At 47.4% G+C, this 18310-nt stretch overlaps 1 protein-coding gene and 1 long non-coding RNA gene across 3 annotated transcripts in view; one reads left to right on the top strand and one right to left on the bottom strand.

Moving 5' to 3' along the window:
- Positions 1-279: 279 nt before the first annotated feature.
- On the bottom strand, positions 280-2091 carry LOC137528234 (uncharacterized). The gene is made up of 2 exons (XR_011023321.1): positions 1961-2091; positions 280-503 (listed from the first exon to the last, which is right to left on the bottom strand). It is a non-coding gene; the product is annotated as an uncharacterized lncRNA (long non-coding RNA).
- Positions 2092-10058: 7967 nt separating this feature from the next.
- Positions 10059-18310, top strand: part of LOC137528235 (tetratricopeptide repeat protein 16-like) — a 74444-nt gene continuing 66192 nt past the window's right edge. Inside the window, exon 1 of one of the 2 annotated variants that reach the window (XR_011023322.1) lies at positions 10059-10338. Coding sequence is in view for 1 of the 2 variants with exons in the window: in XM_068249520.1 (XP_068105621.1) it covers positions 10268-10338 (71 nt within the window). In the remaining variant the exon portion in view is untranslated. The remainder of the gene's footprint in view (positions 10339-18310) is intronic. The other variant, XM_068249520.1, reaches the window with a different exon arrangement.

Here is an 18310-nt window from a genome sequence, read left to right as displayed (position 1 = left end):
TTCCCCACATTTTTCCTATTTTCCCATTAAAACACATTTAGAAAAAAATTATTCTTGGCATAATGTCCCACCTAAAGAAAGCCTAATTGGTGGCGAAAAAAACAAGATATAGTTCATTTCATTGCGATAAGTAATAATAAAGTTATAGACGAATGAATGGATGGAGCGCTGAAAGGTGAAAATTGCTCTGGTGCTCAGGGGGTAAAACCCCTCAGTGGTGAAGTGGTTAAAATCTGTACAAACAATATAATATAACAAAAAAAACTATAGTGTTGCAAGTTTCTAAAATGATAACATATTTCAAACATTTTAATGTTCTAATGTTGATAATCATATTTATCCCATGCCCTGTTCTCTGCGCAGGCAGCACGGTGATGTAGTGGTTAGCACTCTTGTCTTGCAGCGCTGGGTCGCCAGTTTCAATCCCTGCTAGGTCAACATCTTCAAGGAGTTTGTATGTTCTCTCCATGTCTGCGTGGGTTTTCTCCGGGCACTCTGGTTTCCTCCCACAAGAAAACATACAGATAAGTTTATTGGCTTCCCCCTAAAATTGGCCCTAGACTGTGATGCATACACTAAACGATGCATACATAGATATATAACTATGGTAGGGATTAGATTGTGAGCTCCTTTGAGGGTCAGTTAAGTGACAAGACAATATACTCTGTACAGCACTGCGGAAGATGTTGGCGTTATATAAATACTAAATAATAATAATTGGGCACTGTGGGGAGGGGGGGGGGTAACTAACACTGGGGAAACATCTGTGCCTGTGCAGTGGCATAGCTAAGGAGCTATAGGCCCTGGTGCAAGTTTTACATGCCCCCCCCCCCCCCCCCAAGTACTGTATACATAACAATTGATACAGCGCACCAAAATCTGCCAAGGACAACCACAGTGTCAGAGGTGCAAGAAGGGGATGGGGAACAGCTTATTATTATCATTCAAATCATTAATAGAAGTGATCATAACAAGCACAGGACCAATATAGAGCTAATATTACAGACAGTTGCGGGCTCCTCTGTCCCAAGGGCCCTGGTGTGGTCGAGGCCTCTGCAACCCCTATTGCTACACCACTGTGCCTGTGTGAGGTTTGTAAGGCTCCCCGTACGAACACGGTAAATCCAGCGCTGGAGACTTGGGCGCAGCAGCGCAGGAGACTTGGGCGCAGCCGGCGCCACCATAGGCCGTAATAGGAACTACGGCTATCGCAGGCACATGGAGTAACTTCAGCGCCGTCAGAAGACGGATCTGAAGTTGCTTTTAAAACAATAATTCGGCTTCCAGCTATTGCTGGAAGCCGAATTATTTCATTCCCCCACTATCCATGTCGGCCTGGAGGGGGAATAGTAATTAACACGGCCGGACTTGTGCGGCAGCAGAATTAGCCATATACTGGCTGTGTCCTGCGCCCAAGTCTCCGGCGCCGTTCTCTCTCGTACGCTCCCCGTATAATAGCCCCTGTCCTGCTATCGGAGAGACCCCCAACCACACCAATACACAGAAACCTGCAACACCCCCCAAACACCCACCCACTGCAGTGTAACAGAAGCCTGAACCTGATCAGACTAGGGTGGAGAGGTTTGTCAGCTCCTCCCCTAGGTGTGGCCCGCAAACAGTGACATAGCTAAGGAGCTGTGGGCCCCGATGCCAGTTTTACATGGGTCCCCCCAAGCATTCTATACATAAGTCGATACGGCGCACCAAAACCTGCCAATGGCAACTACAGTGTCAGATGTGCAAGAAGGGGATGGGGAACAGTTTAATGATTACTACCATTCAAAGCATCTATAGAAGTGATTATAATGAGCACAGGACCAATAGAGAGCTCATACTGCAGTTAAGGGAGGACCCCTCTGGCTCAAGGGCCCCGATGTGGTCGCAACCTCTGCACCCCCCTATTGCTACGCCCCTGCCAGCAAAACACCCAGGCCTGGAAAATCATCTTCTCAGTACTCACCCCATCCTGCTCTTCCTCTGTATATAGATCACGCTCTTCTTTCTCCTAAGCACAAGCTCAGACAACGCTCTGCTTTCTGCTCTGCTCAAGCTCACTCAACTGAATCAGTGAGTGACCAACTCAACTGAATCAGTGAGTGACCACTTTCCAACTTCCATTTTTTGTTTAATTTCAAAATATAACTGCCATTTGTAGCTGCCTCAGCAGTTGGAACTACAACTATGGGTGCTCCCGTAGACCAAAAAGCCTCCAATTTGATAAGCTTTGACTCTGAGATGGATTTGAAACTGGCAGATTTGTTTTTTCAAATAGAACATCTCAACATTCTTGACTTCTTCAAAGCCAGCTCACCAAAATCTGTTTAACTGATCTGTACTCCCAGCTAGAAATAAATAACTACTATTTCCTTTTTTTCCCCTTATAAGCAATTATAGTCTGGCACAGTGGATTATAGCAGTTATAATTTCAAATACATCTGTTTTTTTTTTATTTTTTTTATATTTTATTTTAAACACTTCTGGGGGGTTTAAGGGCCCTTTTCCACTTGTGCAGTGCGAATCGCCACGGTAAAATTTTGCATGCGGATGCGAATTGCGCATGCGGTTGTATGCAAATTTTCATGCAAATTCACATGAATGATGCTGTATGCAAGTTTAACCATGGCAGTGCCTGTGTGCTTTTCAATTGATTCCATGCGAATTTGCGTGTGAATTCGCATGAAAATTTGCATACACCCGCATAGCGGTATGCGAATTCTGATGGCTCTGCCATGGGAATTTTTCACACGGATGAAAACGCTCAGAAATCCTGACAAGTGGAAACAGTCCCATTCACTTGTATTGGCTATGCGAATTTGCATGCGGCAAACGCATGCGAATTCGCGATAGTGGAAACGGGCCCTAACACCTTCAGGCTTGTTTAACACCAGAAATCGGCGTCATTGATACGGTGCGTTGCGCCCGACGCACGGCATTGCACCATCAAAAACAGGCTTAAAGGGAACACTGCGCTATCGGGCGGTGTTCCCTGTCTGGCCGCTGGCCAAGCAGGAAGTGACACGCACGTGATGCGTACTTGCTGTCACTTCCTATTTCAGGTATTCAGAAGTGCACAGAAGCGTATTGTTAAAATATGCTTCCACGCATGCGCGCCAGGATGTCGCAATGGTGATTTAAAAAAAATGTACACATCGCCATAAACTAACATGACTTTCGGCCGACACAGATCGCTGCAGCATTAACGTAACTTTGGACCTGCGTCGGGGTTGCGGCGAAACGCCACTTCCGTCACGTCACACCGTAACGTCGCAGTATGAAAGTCTCCATAGACTTTCATTGCACAGCGGTGGGGTGCGGTGAAAATACTGCACCCCACCGCCTGGGTGTGAAAGGGCCCTCAGATTCCTGATCATTTTGGCATTTCAGCTGTGTTGCTATGATACAGCAATAACTTTGTATTTATTTTTTTCCATGACAATCTAGGCTTTCTTTGGGTAATATTTGTTTTAAGAAATATTTAAATTTATAGTAAAAACAAAATAATCGTAAATGCAGAAAATACACATTTTTTCATATTTCACCCTTCGTAAATTTCACATGACAAGCGCCACAGTTCTAAAACACCTATAAATATATTTATATGTCTATTTCGGGTATATAGGATACCCTACATGCCATATTTCATCTCTAGTTGGGAATGCGGCGTACCATTGTTGCCAGCCTTTGCGTCTGTAGGGATCCAATCGCGGTAGCACTGCTATGTAACAGCACAGGATCTGTCTGTCTGTACAGTGTTGTGTCCCAGAAATGTCACCCTAGTAATGGCATCCAATCACTACAGGTTGCAGCCATTACAGGTGTCCACTAATCTTAAAGCTAGTGTTGAGCCGAAATTTTTGAAATTTCGTGTTTCCTTAATTGCAGACGCAAATTTTGCTGCTACGACATGAATTTGAAATTTCATAATTGCCATACAAACCGTAAGTCGGAATTCTGTAAGTGAAATTTCGGTTATGTAATTTCATGTGTCGCAAATTTGTGTTTAACGCAAAATTTTGTAATTATATGTTTTCTATAGAAACACAGTTATTTTAGTTCCGAAAATGAACGTAATTTTGTTTCTAATAGTAATTATGCACATTTAGGCAATAACTAAACTCAGGAAAGTCACTCATTGATTGCAATTACTGATAATAAAAAGGCCCCTGCACATGCTGTCGCTTTAAATGTATCAGGAGGCTCTATCTGCAGCCACTGCTAAGGCCCAGTGCACACCAAAAACCTCTAGCAGATCTGCTAACGCAAGAGGTTTTTGAAGCAGATTATCAGAGAGATTCCTAGGCATGTATAGAGAGGTTTTCTAAACAAGCCTAGCGGTTTTTGGAACGTTTTTGTGTAGCAGATGTCATGTATTGTTACAGTAAAGCTGTTACTGAACAGCTACTGTAACAAAAACGCCTGGAACACCGCTCTGATCTAGCGTTTTTCAGAGCGGTTTGAGCTTTTCCTTTACTTTACATTGAGGCAGAAACGCTTCTGCAAACCGCAAAAATGCTGCAGGAGCCACGTTGGCAGTTTGCTAAAAACCTCAAACCGCTGGTGTGCACCATCCCATTGAGATACATTAGCCAAGCGGTTTCTGAAGCGGTAGCATTTTTGAAAATGCTCCCAAATCCACTTGGTGTGCACTAGGCCTAAGACAGGTGCTCTTTGTCATGGTGCACTTAGCAGTCATGCAGTGGCGTAGCTAAGGAGCTGTGGGCCTTGATGCAAGTTTTACAATGGGCCCCCCCCAAGCACTCTATACATAACAATTGATACGGCGCACCAAATCCTGCCAATGGCAACTACAGTGTCAGAGGTGCAAGAAGGGGATGGGGAACAGTTTGTTAATGATTACCACTATTCAAAATATCTATAGAAGTGATTATTATGAGCACAGGACCAATAGAGAGCTAATTCTGTAGTTGAGGGAGGGCCCTCCGGGCCCCTCTGGCCCAAGGGCCCCGATGCGGTCGCTACCTCTGCAACCCCTATTGCTACGCCCCTGAGTCATGCGGAGACACTTTGTTTTGGACCTTGCAATATCTGATAATGCAAAAGTCCCTGCACGTGCTGTTGCTTTAACTGTATCAGGAGACTTTACTTGCAGCCTCTTCTAAGACAGGTACTCTTTGTCAAGATGCACTTAGTGGTCATGCATGCTGAAACACTTGGTTTTGGGCCTTGCAATATCTGATAATGCAAAGGTACCTGCAAGTGCTGTCACTTTAAATGTATCAGGAGTGGAACACAATTTTGAGAAAGGTCGAATTTGCGTGTTAAACACAAAATTCTGATTTGTTTGTGTTACGTAAACAATTGTAATTATGAAAAATATCGTAATTACGAAATTCCCCATAAACACGAAATTTCACGTAATTTCGGGAAAATCGCAAAATTTAGATTATGGCCATAATCGCAATTTTGCGAATTACGCAAAATTTCACATAATCGTAATTAGGTCATTATGCTCATCACTACTTAAATCAAACCTGAACTGAAAATTAAAAGTCAAAATAAACATACACATGTCATATACAGTATACCTCCGTATAGTCTACTCATCAATCCCTTTCTCCTCTCCTGCGTACTGTTTGTCCACTGTGATCAATGGAATTCGCCGACCTCCATTTTGAAAATGGCCATTACCCCATAACAGCTTCCTGGTCAGCACACTGCTTGGGCTGGTGCACACCGAGCGGGTTTTCTTGCGTTTTTACAACCGCTTGCGGCTGTGGACACGCTAGGGTAATGTATTTCAATGGGGTGGTTCACACCAGAGCGGGAGGCGTTTTGCTGAAACGCATACTCCCGGGCTGAGGCATTTTTTGGATTGCGGAGGCGTTTCTGCCTCCAATGTAAAGTATAGGAAAAACGCAAACCGCTCTGAAAAACGCCAGTTCAGAGCGGTTTTGCAGGCATTTTTGTTACAGAAGCTGTTCAGTAACAGCTTTACTGTAACAATATATGAAATCTACTACACAAAAAACGCTACCCAAAACCGCAAAACACTAGGTGAAACGCTTCATAAAAATAAGAAAAAGTGTTTCAAAAACCGCTAGCATTTTGTGGATCTGCTAGCGTTTTTTTGTGTGCACCAGGCCTCAAACTGTGTCCATGTGAACCATAGTGACACATGGACATGACCTTGCTCATCAGTTGTCCTTTCAGTTGTAATAAACTGAGGTAAACTATTTGTTTTAACCTCCTTGCCGGTTTTCCCGACCTGAGCTCGGGTAGAAAAAAGAAGCTGTTAGCGGTGATCCCGAGCTCAGGTCGGGGTAGGCAGTGCAGCACTTTACCTTCAGTTTTAGAGTTCCGCGCGCGATCGCGCTGCGCAGCGGGACTCCAGCCTCTCTCCCCGGCAGTGTGGGGTCTTTCTGTGGCCGCCGGGATCCCCATGTCCCCGCTATTCTTCCGGGGACACGGCGGCCAATTGGAGCAGCGGAGGGGGCGTGACGTCATCGGGGGCGGGGCTAATATTTAAAACGAACTTCTCTATATTAGAGAAATATAGAGACGTTCGTTTATATGTATATTACCGCCATCTTGTGGTCAAACTGAAAACTGCAGCGCTGGAGCCCAGTAAGGTAAATCTTTTATTCTGCTGCAGATCTCCCTGCTAGAAGGATTTTTTTCAGGTTTTAGGGTCTGAAAGAGTGGAAAAAAATTGCACCTCTTTTAGACCCTAAAATCTGAAAAGAATCAGAACAGCAAGGAGGTTAAGATATTCCATGGTTTTATTTTATGTTTAAAGTGGTTCTGTGGATAGTTTTTAAAAACAAAAACTGACACTTACCTGGGGCTTCTACCGGCCCCCCTGCAGCTGTCCTGTCCTGCGCCGTCCTCCTACGATCCTCCGTTCCCCGCTGCCGGTCACGGTCCAATTATTCATCTACCTAGATTAATACAACTGTGCCTGCGCGGCCTCGCTCCTGTTCGCGTCTCCGGGAGCATAATGCGCAGGCGCAATATGAAAACATTTGTACTGCGCAGGAGCTAGGACGCGCGCAGCCGTGCAGGCGCAGTTGCATTCGTCTAGTTTTTAAAAACTATACAGATAACCCCTCTAAACATTTACAAAGTAGATTTAGGGCTTGTTCACACCTAGGGCGTTTAGTTATTTTTGCAGCGCCAGCGATTTCAAAATCACCGTAAAAGCGATTGTGCAATGATTCCTTATGGAACTGTTCATATCTGCTCGTTGTGTCTGCTTTCCACTGACCGAAGTGCTGCCTGCACCATTTTTGGGGAGATTTTGCTATAATGGAAGGTATAGGAAAAGCGCAAAACACTCACAAAATCGCTTTATGCATCAATTGCGTTTGCACTTTCATGAATACATACACTGTGTTTATTCATTTCCGGGTGAAAGAGTTCACTTCCTGACTGACATCAGGAAGTGAACAAACAGAACCGCTCTGCAAAAGGGCTCAGAAAAATGCTTTATACAATATCGAAGTCCACAGGTAAGTGCTGGGATCGGGGGGAAAAAAATCTCTAACAAAATCGCAAAACGCCGGCCTCAGCAATTGCGATTTTAGATGTGAACAAAGCCTTAGGGCCTATTTCCACTACACACAGATTGGATGCAGAAGAACTGACTCCAATGAATGCCTATGGGCCTGTTTCCACTAAACGCAATTTTTTTGATGCAGATTTTCCCATAGGCATTCATTGGAGTCAGTTTTTCTGCATTCATTCTGCATTCATTCTGCATCCAATCTGCGTGTAGTGGAAATAGGCCCTTAATGTTTTTCTTGACTCTGTTCAATGACAATCTATTAACCCTCCTGGCGGTTTGCTAAAAAATCGCCAGGGGGCAGCAAATCTTTTTTTTTTTTTTTTATTTTTTTTTTTTCATGTAGCGAGACAAAGTCTCGCTACACGATAGCCGCTGCTCAGCGGCATCCCCCCAGCCAGCCAGGAGATCCCGTTCAAAGCCATGGCGACGGGGCGGGATGACGTCACCGACATCGACGTCGTGACGTCAAAGGGGATTCCTATCCACCCCATAGAGCTGCCTGGCACTGATTGGCCAGGCAGCGCTTGGGGTCTGGGGGGGGGCGGCTGCGGCGCGACAGATAGCGGCGGATCGGCGGGTAGCGGCGGCGATCGGGCACTGCACGCAGCTAGCAAAAAAAAAATTATGCAAATCGGCCCAGCGGGGCCTGAGCGGTGCCTTCCGGCGGCATAGCCTGAGCTCAGCTCGGGCTTACCGCCAGGAAGGTTAAGTGTCCCAGTGCTAAAACAGGAATAGTTGACCTTTTTATCTATCTCCTGCCCTCAGAAGCTCTTCTCTGCTAGGAAAGAGTTTTATGGCTGTAATTCCTTATCAGTGAGGGTTCTGCTATAATCTGACAAGGGTCCTACATGAGAGGAGCTTTCACTTACATGCCTGTAGGCTACTTTCACACCAAGACGTTGCGTTTTAGGGGACGTTAAGATCGCATAACATGCCCCTAATGCAACGCATGGTGGTGTTGAAGTTGGACGTCAGATTTAGCTGATAGGAAGTCCGGATCTTTTTAAAGATTCGGATCATTTGAATCGGATCATTGAAAAGATCCAGATCTTTGAACCGAATCATTTGAATCATTTTACTAGGGAAGCAGACTGGGGGAAATGACTAGCAGGACAGGACTTTCCCTGCACTGTACATTATGTATGTTCCTTTTTCTTCCAGACAGACATCCACTGTGAACCGAATCTTTCATTGTGATGATCCGGATGTTTCGACTCACAAAAAAGATCCGGATCAAATGAACGATTCGTTCATGATCCAGACAACACTACAGTTCCACCACGAATATTAATTAGCCATGTGGCTGGCTGTGTAGGAGGAGGGGAGACCTCCTCCTCCAACATTACTGAGCATGTGCACACAGTCTAACGCTGCTTAGCCCAGTATAACGCACAGCATGCAGCACTTTGTTCAAACGTGCTGCATTACAATGTAACCTAACGTGTGCACTGTGAACTGTGTGCAGTGTCACTGCCAGCCAGGCCCAGCACATTCAGTGACTAACTGTATCAGCTGCACATTGTGTAATACCCATTATTACTGCACTTGTGTTGCGGCGACAGCTTTTGTAATTCATACTGTGTGCAGTGCCACTGCCAGCCCAGGCCCAGCACATTCAGTGACTACTGTACCTGTGTGTGTGATAGGCAGCTGCACATTGTAATACCCATTACTGCATATACCTACCTAGCTGTTGGGACCCCCCCCCCCCACCCCCCGATATGGACAAAACAGACAAACCAGGTGGCGGAAGAGGTAGCGGCAGACCTAGAGGAAGTCCACCTGGCAGGTGTGTGCGTGGTCGTGTTGATGTGAATTTGTGCGTCCCTGGCCCAAAGTACAGTGCTCAGAAGAAGGCATGTCCCATCACCTCCCAAAATTGTCAGGACGTGGTTGACTATTTAACACAGAACACCTCATGTTCCGCAGCCACTTATTTGGTGGTGAAATCACTGATTCACAGCCACTACTGCTACAACAATATGAAGGCGCTAAGCAAGTTACAGCACCTCATATGTGTGAGTTAGGCGACAATATGGACGTAATGGAGGAGGATGATGATAATGAAGTAGCTGCTGTTGGTGCATTTTTGGAGGTGTCTGAGGAAAGCGAAGCTGGGCAAGATCATGGCCGGATTTCCGCACAGGCCGAATAGGCCCGTTCCTAGGGCGGAAGAAAAGTAGCAAGAGAGCTGGGGCGGCTGTCACATACCGGTAGCAGATCAGCCGTTCGGCAATCAGCTGTCTGCTCCAGCCGCGCTGTTCTCCAGTAGTGATGGGTCGTTCGCGAACGAGCCGGCTCTAAGAGCCGGCTCTTTGCTGTGAACGACAAGAGCCGGCTCTCAGTTTTGAAAGAGCCGATGCCTCAGCCGCCTCACACAGCTCTGCTTTGCTGTGTAATAAAGGGAGCTGAGGCATGCTGGGAGATGTAGTCCTCCTCTTGCAGCTTGTAGGAGTGTATGCGGGGAGGAGCAGAGCAGTAGCAGGAGGGATTGCCCAGTCAGAGAAGCAGTCTTGAGTTGTCATGGAGACGGGGGCGGGGCTTTTACTCCGATTCTGAGTGGTGTCTAGTGATATTTAATAAAGAGCCGATTGAGAGCCATAAGAGCCGGCTCTTTCATGGGAGCCGATTCAGAAGAGCCGATTCTCCAAGAAGAGCCGGAATTCCCATCACTATTCTCCAGTCTCTCTTGCAAGTGCATACACGCAGCATGAGAGCGCCCCTCCCTTCCTCTCCACTCTGATGACACTGAAGGGAGGAGGGGCTGAGCTCTCTGCTAGCCAGCCGGGAGATTCAAGCGAGGAAGAGAACTGGTAACTATGCGGGCAGCGGGGCACTGTAAGCATGGAGGGGGCTGCGGGGAGGGGAAACAACGTGCAGCCAGCCATAGCGAGTGTCTCTCTCATAGTGAAGTGTGTCTGTCTGTCAGTAAATATGTTGCTGCAGCTAACTCTGTATTACTGCACAGTCACTCAGCCCCTATGGACTACGAGTGAGTGCCCAGCTGGGAGCTCTGTGTCTCTCTCCCCCTCCTTCCTCCCCCCTCCCTCCAAGCCCGTGATTTGTAGAAAGTGAGGCTGCTGCTGCGAGCCCAGCAATCGCTGCAGCCTTATCTATCAATAAGATAAGGAAACAGAGTTGCCTGGCTTTGTGTGTGAAGAGGAGAGCACATAGGAAGTAATGAGAGAGCAAATCTGGCTGTGATGCAATAACTGAAGCCTGTGTGACTATGACAGCAGAAATGATCTTACATCTCTCTGCTCATTGTAGACAGAATCCTGCTAGCCTGGCCATAATCTGCAGTGCTTCCTACCTTACTCCCAGAATGCTGTACTTCATGCCACCTCAACACTCATCCCGATGCCCTCTCCCATCTCCTGTCACTCTCACTGCTTCTCCCCTTTAACCCCCCCCCCCCCCCCCCTTTCCAGTCCTTACACTTCATACTCTCTCATCCTATCTGTCCTTCCCTCTTTATATCTCCAAAAGCATCCCACCACTGTCATGTAATGCTTTTAACCCCTGCTATGTGATCACAGAGGTGCAGCGCTTAGTGATCCTGATCGCCTAAGTGCCGGGCAGATGATGGGAAAAATCTGGTTCCAAACGTGGGATTTGTATAAACAATGGCACTGCCGCTGCCCGTGTGAACCAGCTCTAAGTATAATATAGTACTCATATCCCGCATACCACATTGCAGAGTAAATGGTCATGTCAATGATTATCCTCAGAGGAGCTCACAATCCCACCATAGTCACAGTATAATGACCTACTTATTTATTTACCTACTAAATTATTATGTATTCATATAGCACTGACCTCTTCTGCAGCACTGTACAGAGTACATATTCATGTCACTAACTGTCCTCAGAGGAGCTCACAATCTAATCCTACCATAGTCATAGTCTAATGTCCTGCCATATTATTATTACGTATTTATATAGCACTGTCATCTTCTGCAGCACTGTACAGAGTACATAGTCATGTCACTAACTGTCCTCAGAGGAGCTCACAATCTAATCCCTACCATAGTCATAGTCTAATGTCCTACCATATTATTATTATGTATTTGTATATCACTGACATCTTCTGCAGTGCTTTACAGAGTACATAGTCATGTCACTGACTGTCCTCAGAGGAGCTCACACTCTGATCCTACCATAGTCATAGTCTAATGTCCTACCATATTATTATTATTATGTATTCGTATACAATACAATAACATTTCTATAGTCAGCAGAAAACAAAGCAAGCGCTCACCAATATGGGCCGCATCTGAATGACTCACCACCTCATATGCACCGCTTAAATAGCTCAAATACACACTCAGCAATCAGACAGATGCAAAACATATGCATATGTTTTGCATCTGTCTGATTGCTGAGTGTGTATTTGAGCTATTTAACCCCCCTGGCGGTTTGCAAAAAATCCGCCAGGGGGCAGCAAATCTTTTTTTTTAATTTTTTTTTTTTTTTTCATGTAGCGAGACAAAGTCTCGCTACATGATAGCCGCTGCTCAGCGGCATCCCCCCAGCCCCTCCGATCGCCTCCGGCGATCGGAGATCAGGAGATCCCGTTCAAAGAACGGGATCTCCTGGAGGGCTTCCCCCGTCGCCATGGCGACGGGCGGGATGACGTCACCGACGTCATCGACGTCGTGACGTCAGAGGGGACTCCGATCTGCCCCATAGCGCTGCCTGGCACTGATTGGCCAGGCAGCGCACGGGGTCTGGGGGGGGGGGCGGCCGCGGCGAGAGGAATTGCGGCGGATCGGCGGGTAGCGGCGGCGATCAGATGCTACACGCAGCTAGCAAAGTGCTAGCTGCGTGTAGCAAAAAAAAAATTATGCAAATCGGCCCAGCGGGGCCTGAGCGGTGCCTCCCGGCGGCATAGCCCGTGCTCAGCACGGGCTTACCGCCAGGGAGGTTAAGCGGTGCATATGAGGTGGTGAGTCATTCAGATGCGGCCCATATTGGTGAGCGCTTGCTTTGTTTTCTGCTGTCTGTATTGAATGTAAGTTACACATTTTAGCGAAGCTGCTGCCAGGGTAAAGACATGTGCTTTTAACTTAGGTCATTTTAGTGTTAGGACATCTGCTCTGGAGATTTACCTCAACGTTGGTGCAGATGTCCAGTATATCTATATTTTTGCATGCAAAACTATGATGGAAGCTAAAATTTCTCCATAGACCAGTATTGCATTGTTTGGATGCGGGCGTACATTTTAGTCCAGGGGGGGCGGTGTGCGCCACAGCGATTAACCATTCAATTGTATAGTATTGGGTCAGGGATGCGCAGCCTTTTACCTATATTTTGTAACATTTCTATAGTGCTTTTCTCCCATAGGCTCCAAGCGCTTAGGCCCTCTCAGATTCAGTATAGCACTGACATCTGCTGCAGCACTATATGCCTAGCCTAACCCTAAATTGACAAATGACCTAACCACTTTTTTTTTTGTTGTAAATTCCTACCCCTGACCTGATATCCTGATCTATCAGTATCCCTAAACCCCCCATCCAATAACACTATCCTAACCCTGCCGATGTCATGGGGCGGCTGGTGATAGTGGGCCTAGGGCGGTAAAAAGTACAAATCCGGCCCTGGGCAGGATGATTATGATGACGATTAGATGCCACATATGTTCCCAATAGAAGAGATGAACAGGGGGACAGTTCGGAGGGGGAGTCAGAGAGGAGTAGGAGGAGATGAGTCCTGAAAGAAGCAGGGGGAGCTCGTCCTCAGAAACAGCTGGTGGCAGTATCCGGAGCCATTTATCGCCAGCTATGGACAGCCAGCCAACATGCCCTTCAACGTCAGCTGCTGACTCTGAGGCCACCATAGTGCCATCACCCCAGAGGGGCTCAGCAGTGTGGAAATTGTTTAGTGTGTCTGCCTCAGTTCGGAGTAAAGCCATCTTTTCTCTCTGTCTCCAAAAATTGAGCTGTGGAAAGGCCAACACTCACGTAGGGACAAGTGCCTTACGAAGGAACCTGGAGAAAAGGCACAAACAGCAATGGGAAGAGCACCTGAGCAAAACCACACAAAAGAAAAGCCACCCTCCTTCTCCTCTTCTTCCTTCAGGTGCAGCATCTTCAGCCGCTTTCTCCCTTGCACCTTCATAGCCACCCTCCTCCACTCCGCCTCTGCCCTTGAGCGGTTCCTGCTCCTCTGCCCACAGCAGCCAGGTGTCCGTGAATGAAATCTTTGAGCGGAAGAAGCCAATTTCTGCCAGTCACCCCCTTGCCCGCCGTCTGACAGCTGGCGTGGCGGAACTATTAGCTCGCCAGCTATTACCATACAAGCTGGTGGACTCTGAGGCTTTCCATAAATTTGTGGCCATTGGGACACCACAGTGGAAGATACCAGGCCGCACTTATTTTTGTAGAAAGGTGATACCCAAACTGTACCGTGAAGTTGAGAGGCAAGTGGTGTCATCTCTGGCGAACAGCGTTGGATCAAGGGTCCACCTGACCACTGCCAAGCATGGTCTGCCAAGCATGGTCAGGGCCGCTACATTACTTACACAGCCCATTGGGTTAACCTGGTGAACGATGGCAAGCAGGGAGTATGTGGCTGCGCAGCGGACCAACTAGTGACACCTCCACGGCTTGCAGGCAGGCCTCTTGCCACCTCCTCTCTTTCTCCTCCTATACATCCTGCTACATCCTCTTTGCTGTCGTCGTCCTCCTTTGCTGAGTGGCAGTTCAACTCTAGTGGTGCTGCTATCTCCTCTCCCACTACACAGCCCCATCCCCCCCAGAGCCTATGCTGCATGCCAGGTACGACGGTGTCACGCCATCTTAGACATGTCTTGCCTTAAAGCGGAGAGTCACACTGGACCAGCTTTCCTGGCTGCTCTTAAACAGGTGGAGCACTGGCCAACCCCGCACCAGCTGGAGATCGGCAACGTGGTGTGTGACAACGGCAGCAATCTCCTGTCCGCTTTGAATTTGGGAAAGCTGACACATGTACCCTGCATGGCACATGTGTTGAATCTGGTCATTCAAAGATTTGTGTCAAAGTATCCAGGCTTAGAGAGCGTCCTGAAGCAGGCCAGGAAGTTGTGTGGGCATTTCAGGCGGTCTTAAATTACAGTAGAAGAACACAATCTGGGGAGATGGGGATGTTGTGGCCCAACAACTGGACACTGATGCAAAATGCATGCAGGCTCATGCGGCCATTTGAGGAGGTGATCAACCTGGTGAGTCGCACTGAAGGCACCATCAGCGACTTGATCCCCTACGCTTACTACCTGGAATGTGCCGTGCATAGAGTGGTGGATCAAGCTGTGGAGGAGCGTGAAGAGGAACAGTTGCGGCAGAAAGAGTCGTGGGAGCAATTTTCATCTGAACCAGATGTTTCCTCAACACCTGCGGCAGCACAGAGGGGGGAGGAGGAGGAAGAAGAGGAATCGTGTGGGGAAGAAGAGGAGTCAGACTCGGATGATGAGGAAGGTGTTTCTGTGGAGGAGGAAGAGGCAGCGGCAGAAGAACAACTGCAGCAGCTGTCACAGGGGGCTTGTGCTGCTCCACGTTCCCGTGGTATTGTTCATGGCTGGGGGGAGGAAGAGGACTTACGTAACGTCACTCAGGAAGAGCAAGAGGAGATGGATAGTACGTCTGGATCCGACTTTGTGCAGATGGCGTCTCTCATGCTGTTCAGCCTGTTGAGGGACCCCCGTACAAAAAAACTCAAGTGGAATGAGCTGTACTGGGTGGCCATGCTACTTGACCCTCGGTACAGGCTCAAAGTGGCAGACCTGTTACCAACTCTCCTGAAGGCGGAAAGGATGCAGCATGTGCAGAACAAGCTGGCAACTATGCTTTGCAATGCATTTAAGGGTGATGTCACAGCACAACTCAATAAAGGTACCACTGCCAGTAATCCTCCTCCCATGTCCACGTAGGCAAGGACAGGACGCTCTAGCAATCTCATGGTGATGTCGGACATGCAGACATTCTTTAGTCCAAGGCCTTGCTGTAGCCCTTCGGGATCCACCCTCCACCAACGCCTGGATCGGCAGGTAGCCGACTACCTGGCCTTAAGTGTGGATGTAGACACTGTGAGCAGCGATGATGAACCCTTGGACTACTGGGTGCGCAGGCTTGACCTGTGGCCAGAGCTGTCCCAATTTGCCATCCAACTTCTGTCTTGCCCTGCCGCAAGCGTCCTGTGAGAAAGGACCTTCAGTGCAGCTGGAGGCATTGTCACTGAGAAGTCGCCTAAGTCACAAAAGTGTTCAGTACCTTACCTTTATCAAAATGAATGAGGCATGGATCCCGGAGGGCTACTGCCCACCCAAAGACTAAGTCAGTCCCCACACACAGCATCTCTGCCTGCACACCGTGCGAGTGGCTGCCTGCCCCAAGACTAAGTAGCTCCACACACAGCACCTCTGCCCGCCGGCCGCTTGACTGCCTTCTCAGCCACCACCAACAGGGTCCAGGACTCCAGGCGGATTCCTGAATTTGCAGCGGCCGCTATAATAATTTTTCTGGGTCGTCTACATGCCTGCCTAATTTTTCTGGTTGCACTGTGGGCGGCTGCAACAACAAAATAAAAGGCATGTACATGTGCCCATCCCCCTCCAGCTGCACTGAAGGTCCTTTCTCACAGGACGCTTGCGGCAGGGCAAGACAGAAGTTGGATGGCAAATTGGGACAGCTCTGGCCACAGGTCAAGCCTGCGCACCCAGTAGTCCAAGGGTTCATCATCGCTGCTCACAGTGTCTACATCCACACTTAAGGCCAGGTAGTCGGCTACCTGCCGATCCAGGCGTTGGTGGAGGGTGGATCCCGAAGGGCTACAGCAAGGCGTTGGACTAAAGAATGTCTGCATGTCCGACATCACCATGAGATTGCTAGAGCGTCCTGTCCTTGCCTACGTGGACATGGGAGGAGGATTACTGGCAGTGGTACCTTTATTGAGTTGTGCTGTGACATCACCCTTAAATGCATTGCAAAGCATAGTTGCCAGCTTGTTCTGCACATGCTGCATCCTTTCCGCCTTCAGGAGAGTTGGTAACAGGTCTGCCACTTTGAGCCTGTACCGAGGGTCAAGTAGCATGGCCACCCAGTACAGCTCATTCCACTTGAGTTTTTTTGTACGGGGGTCCCTCAACAGGCTGAACAGCATGAGAGACGCCATCTGCACAAAGTCGGATCCAGACGTACTATCCATCTCCTCTTGCTCTTCCTGAGTGACGTTACGTAAGTCCTCTTCCGTGGCTCTGAATACCTTGAAGTGTCTACTTTCCAAAATGGGGTCATTTGTGGGGTGTGTTCACTGTCCTGGCATTTTGGGGGGTGCCTAATTGTAAGCACCCCTGTAAAGCCTAAAGATGCTCATTGGACTTTGGGCCCCTTAGCGCAGTTAGGCTGCAAAAAAGTGCCACACATGTGGTATTGCCGTACTCAGGAGAAGTAGTATAATGTGTTTTGGGGTGTATTTTTACACATACCCATGCTGGGTGGGAGAAATATCTCCGTAAATGACAATTGTTTTATTTTTTTTTACACACAATTGTCTATTTATAGAGATATTTCTCCCACTCAGCATGGGTATGTGGAAAAATACACCCCAAAACACATTATACTACTTCTCCTGAGTACGGCGATACCACATGTGTGGCACTTTTTTGCACCCTAACTGCGCTAAGGGGCCCAAAGTTCAATGAGTACCTTTAGGATTTCACAGGTCATTTTGAGAAATTTCGTTTCAAGACTACTCCTCACGGTTTAGGGCCCCTAAAATGCCAGGACAGTATAGGAACCCCACAAATTACCCCATTTTAGAAAGAAGACACCCCAAGGTATTCCGTTAGGAGGATGATGAGTTCATAGAAGATTTTTTTTTTTTGTCACAAGTTAGCGGAAATTTTCACAAAGTGTCATTTTCCGCTAACTTGTAACAAAAAATAAAATCTTCTATGAACTCACCATACTCCTAACGGAATACCTTGGGGTGTCTTCTTTCTAAAATGGGGTCACTTGTGGGGTTCCTATACTGCCCTGGCATTTTAGAGGCCCTAAACCGTGAGGAGTAGTCTTGAACCCAAATGTCTCAAAATGACCTGTGAAATCCTAAAGGTACTCATTGGACTTTGGGCCCCTTAGCACAGTTAGGCTGCAAAAAAGTGCCACACATGTGGTACCGCCGTACTCAGGAGAAGTAGTATAATGTGTTTTGTGGTGTATTTTTACATATAACCATGCTGGGTGGGAGAAATATCTCTGTAAATGACACATTTTTGATTTTTTTTTTACTCACAATTGTCCATTTACAGAGAGATTTCTCCCACCCAGCATGGGTATGTGTAAAAATACACCACAAAACACATTATACAACTTCTTCTGAGTATGGCGATACCACATGTGTGACACTTTTTTGCAGCCTAGGTGCGCTAAGGGGCCCAACGTCCTATTCACAGGTCATTTTGAGGCATTTGTTTTCTAGACTACTCCTCACGGTTTAGGGCCCCTAAAATGCCAGGGCAGTATAGGAACCCCACAAGTGACTCCATTTTAGAAAGAAGACACCCCAAGGTATTCCGTTAGGGGTATGGTGAGTTCATAGATTTTATTTTTTGTCACAAGTTAGTGAAAAATGACACTTTGTGAAAAATACAATAAAAATCCAATTTCCGCTAACTTTTGACAAAAAATAAAATCTTCTATGAACTCATCATACACCTAACAGAATACCTTGGGGTGTCTTCTTTCTAAAATGGGGTCACTTGTGGGGTTCCTATACTGCCCTGGCATTTTACGGGCCCAAAACTGTGAGT

This window comes from Hyperolius riggenbachi, chromosome 8 (genome assembly GCF_040937935.1).
Source record: "Hyperolius riggenbachi isolate aHypRig1 chromosome 8, aHypRig1.pri, whole genome shotgun sequence".
Classification (NCBI taxonomy): domain Eukaryota; kingdom Metazoa; phylum Chordata; class Amphibia; order Anura; family Hyperoliidae; genus Hyperolius; species Hyperolius riggenbachi.
This window is presented reverse-complemented; position numbering and strand designations above follow the sequence as displayed.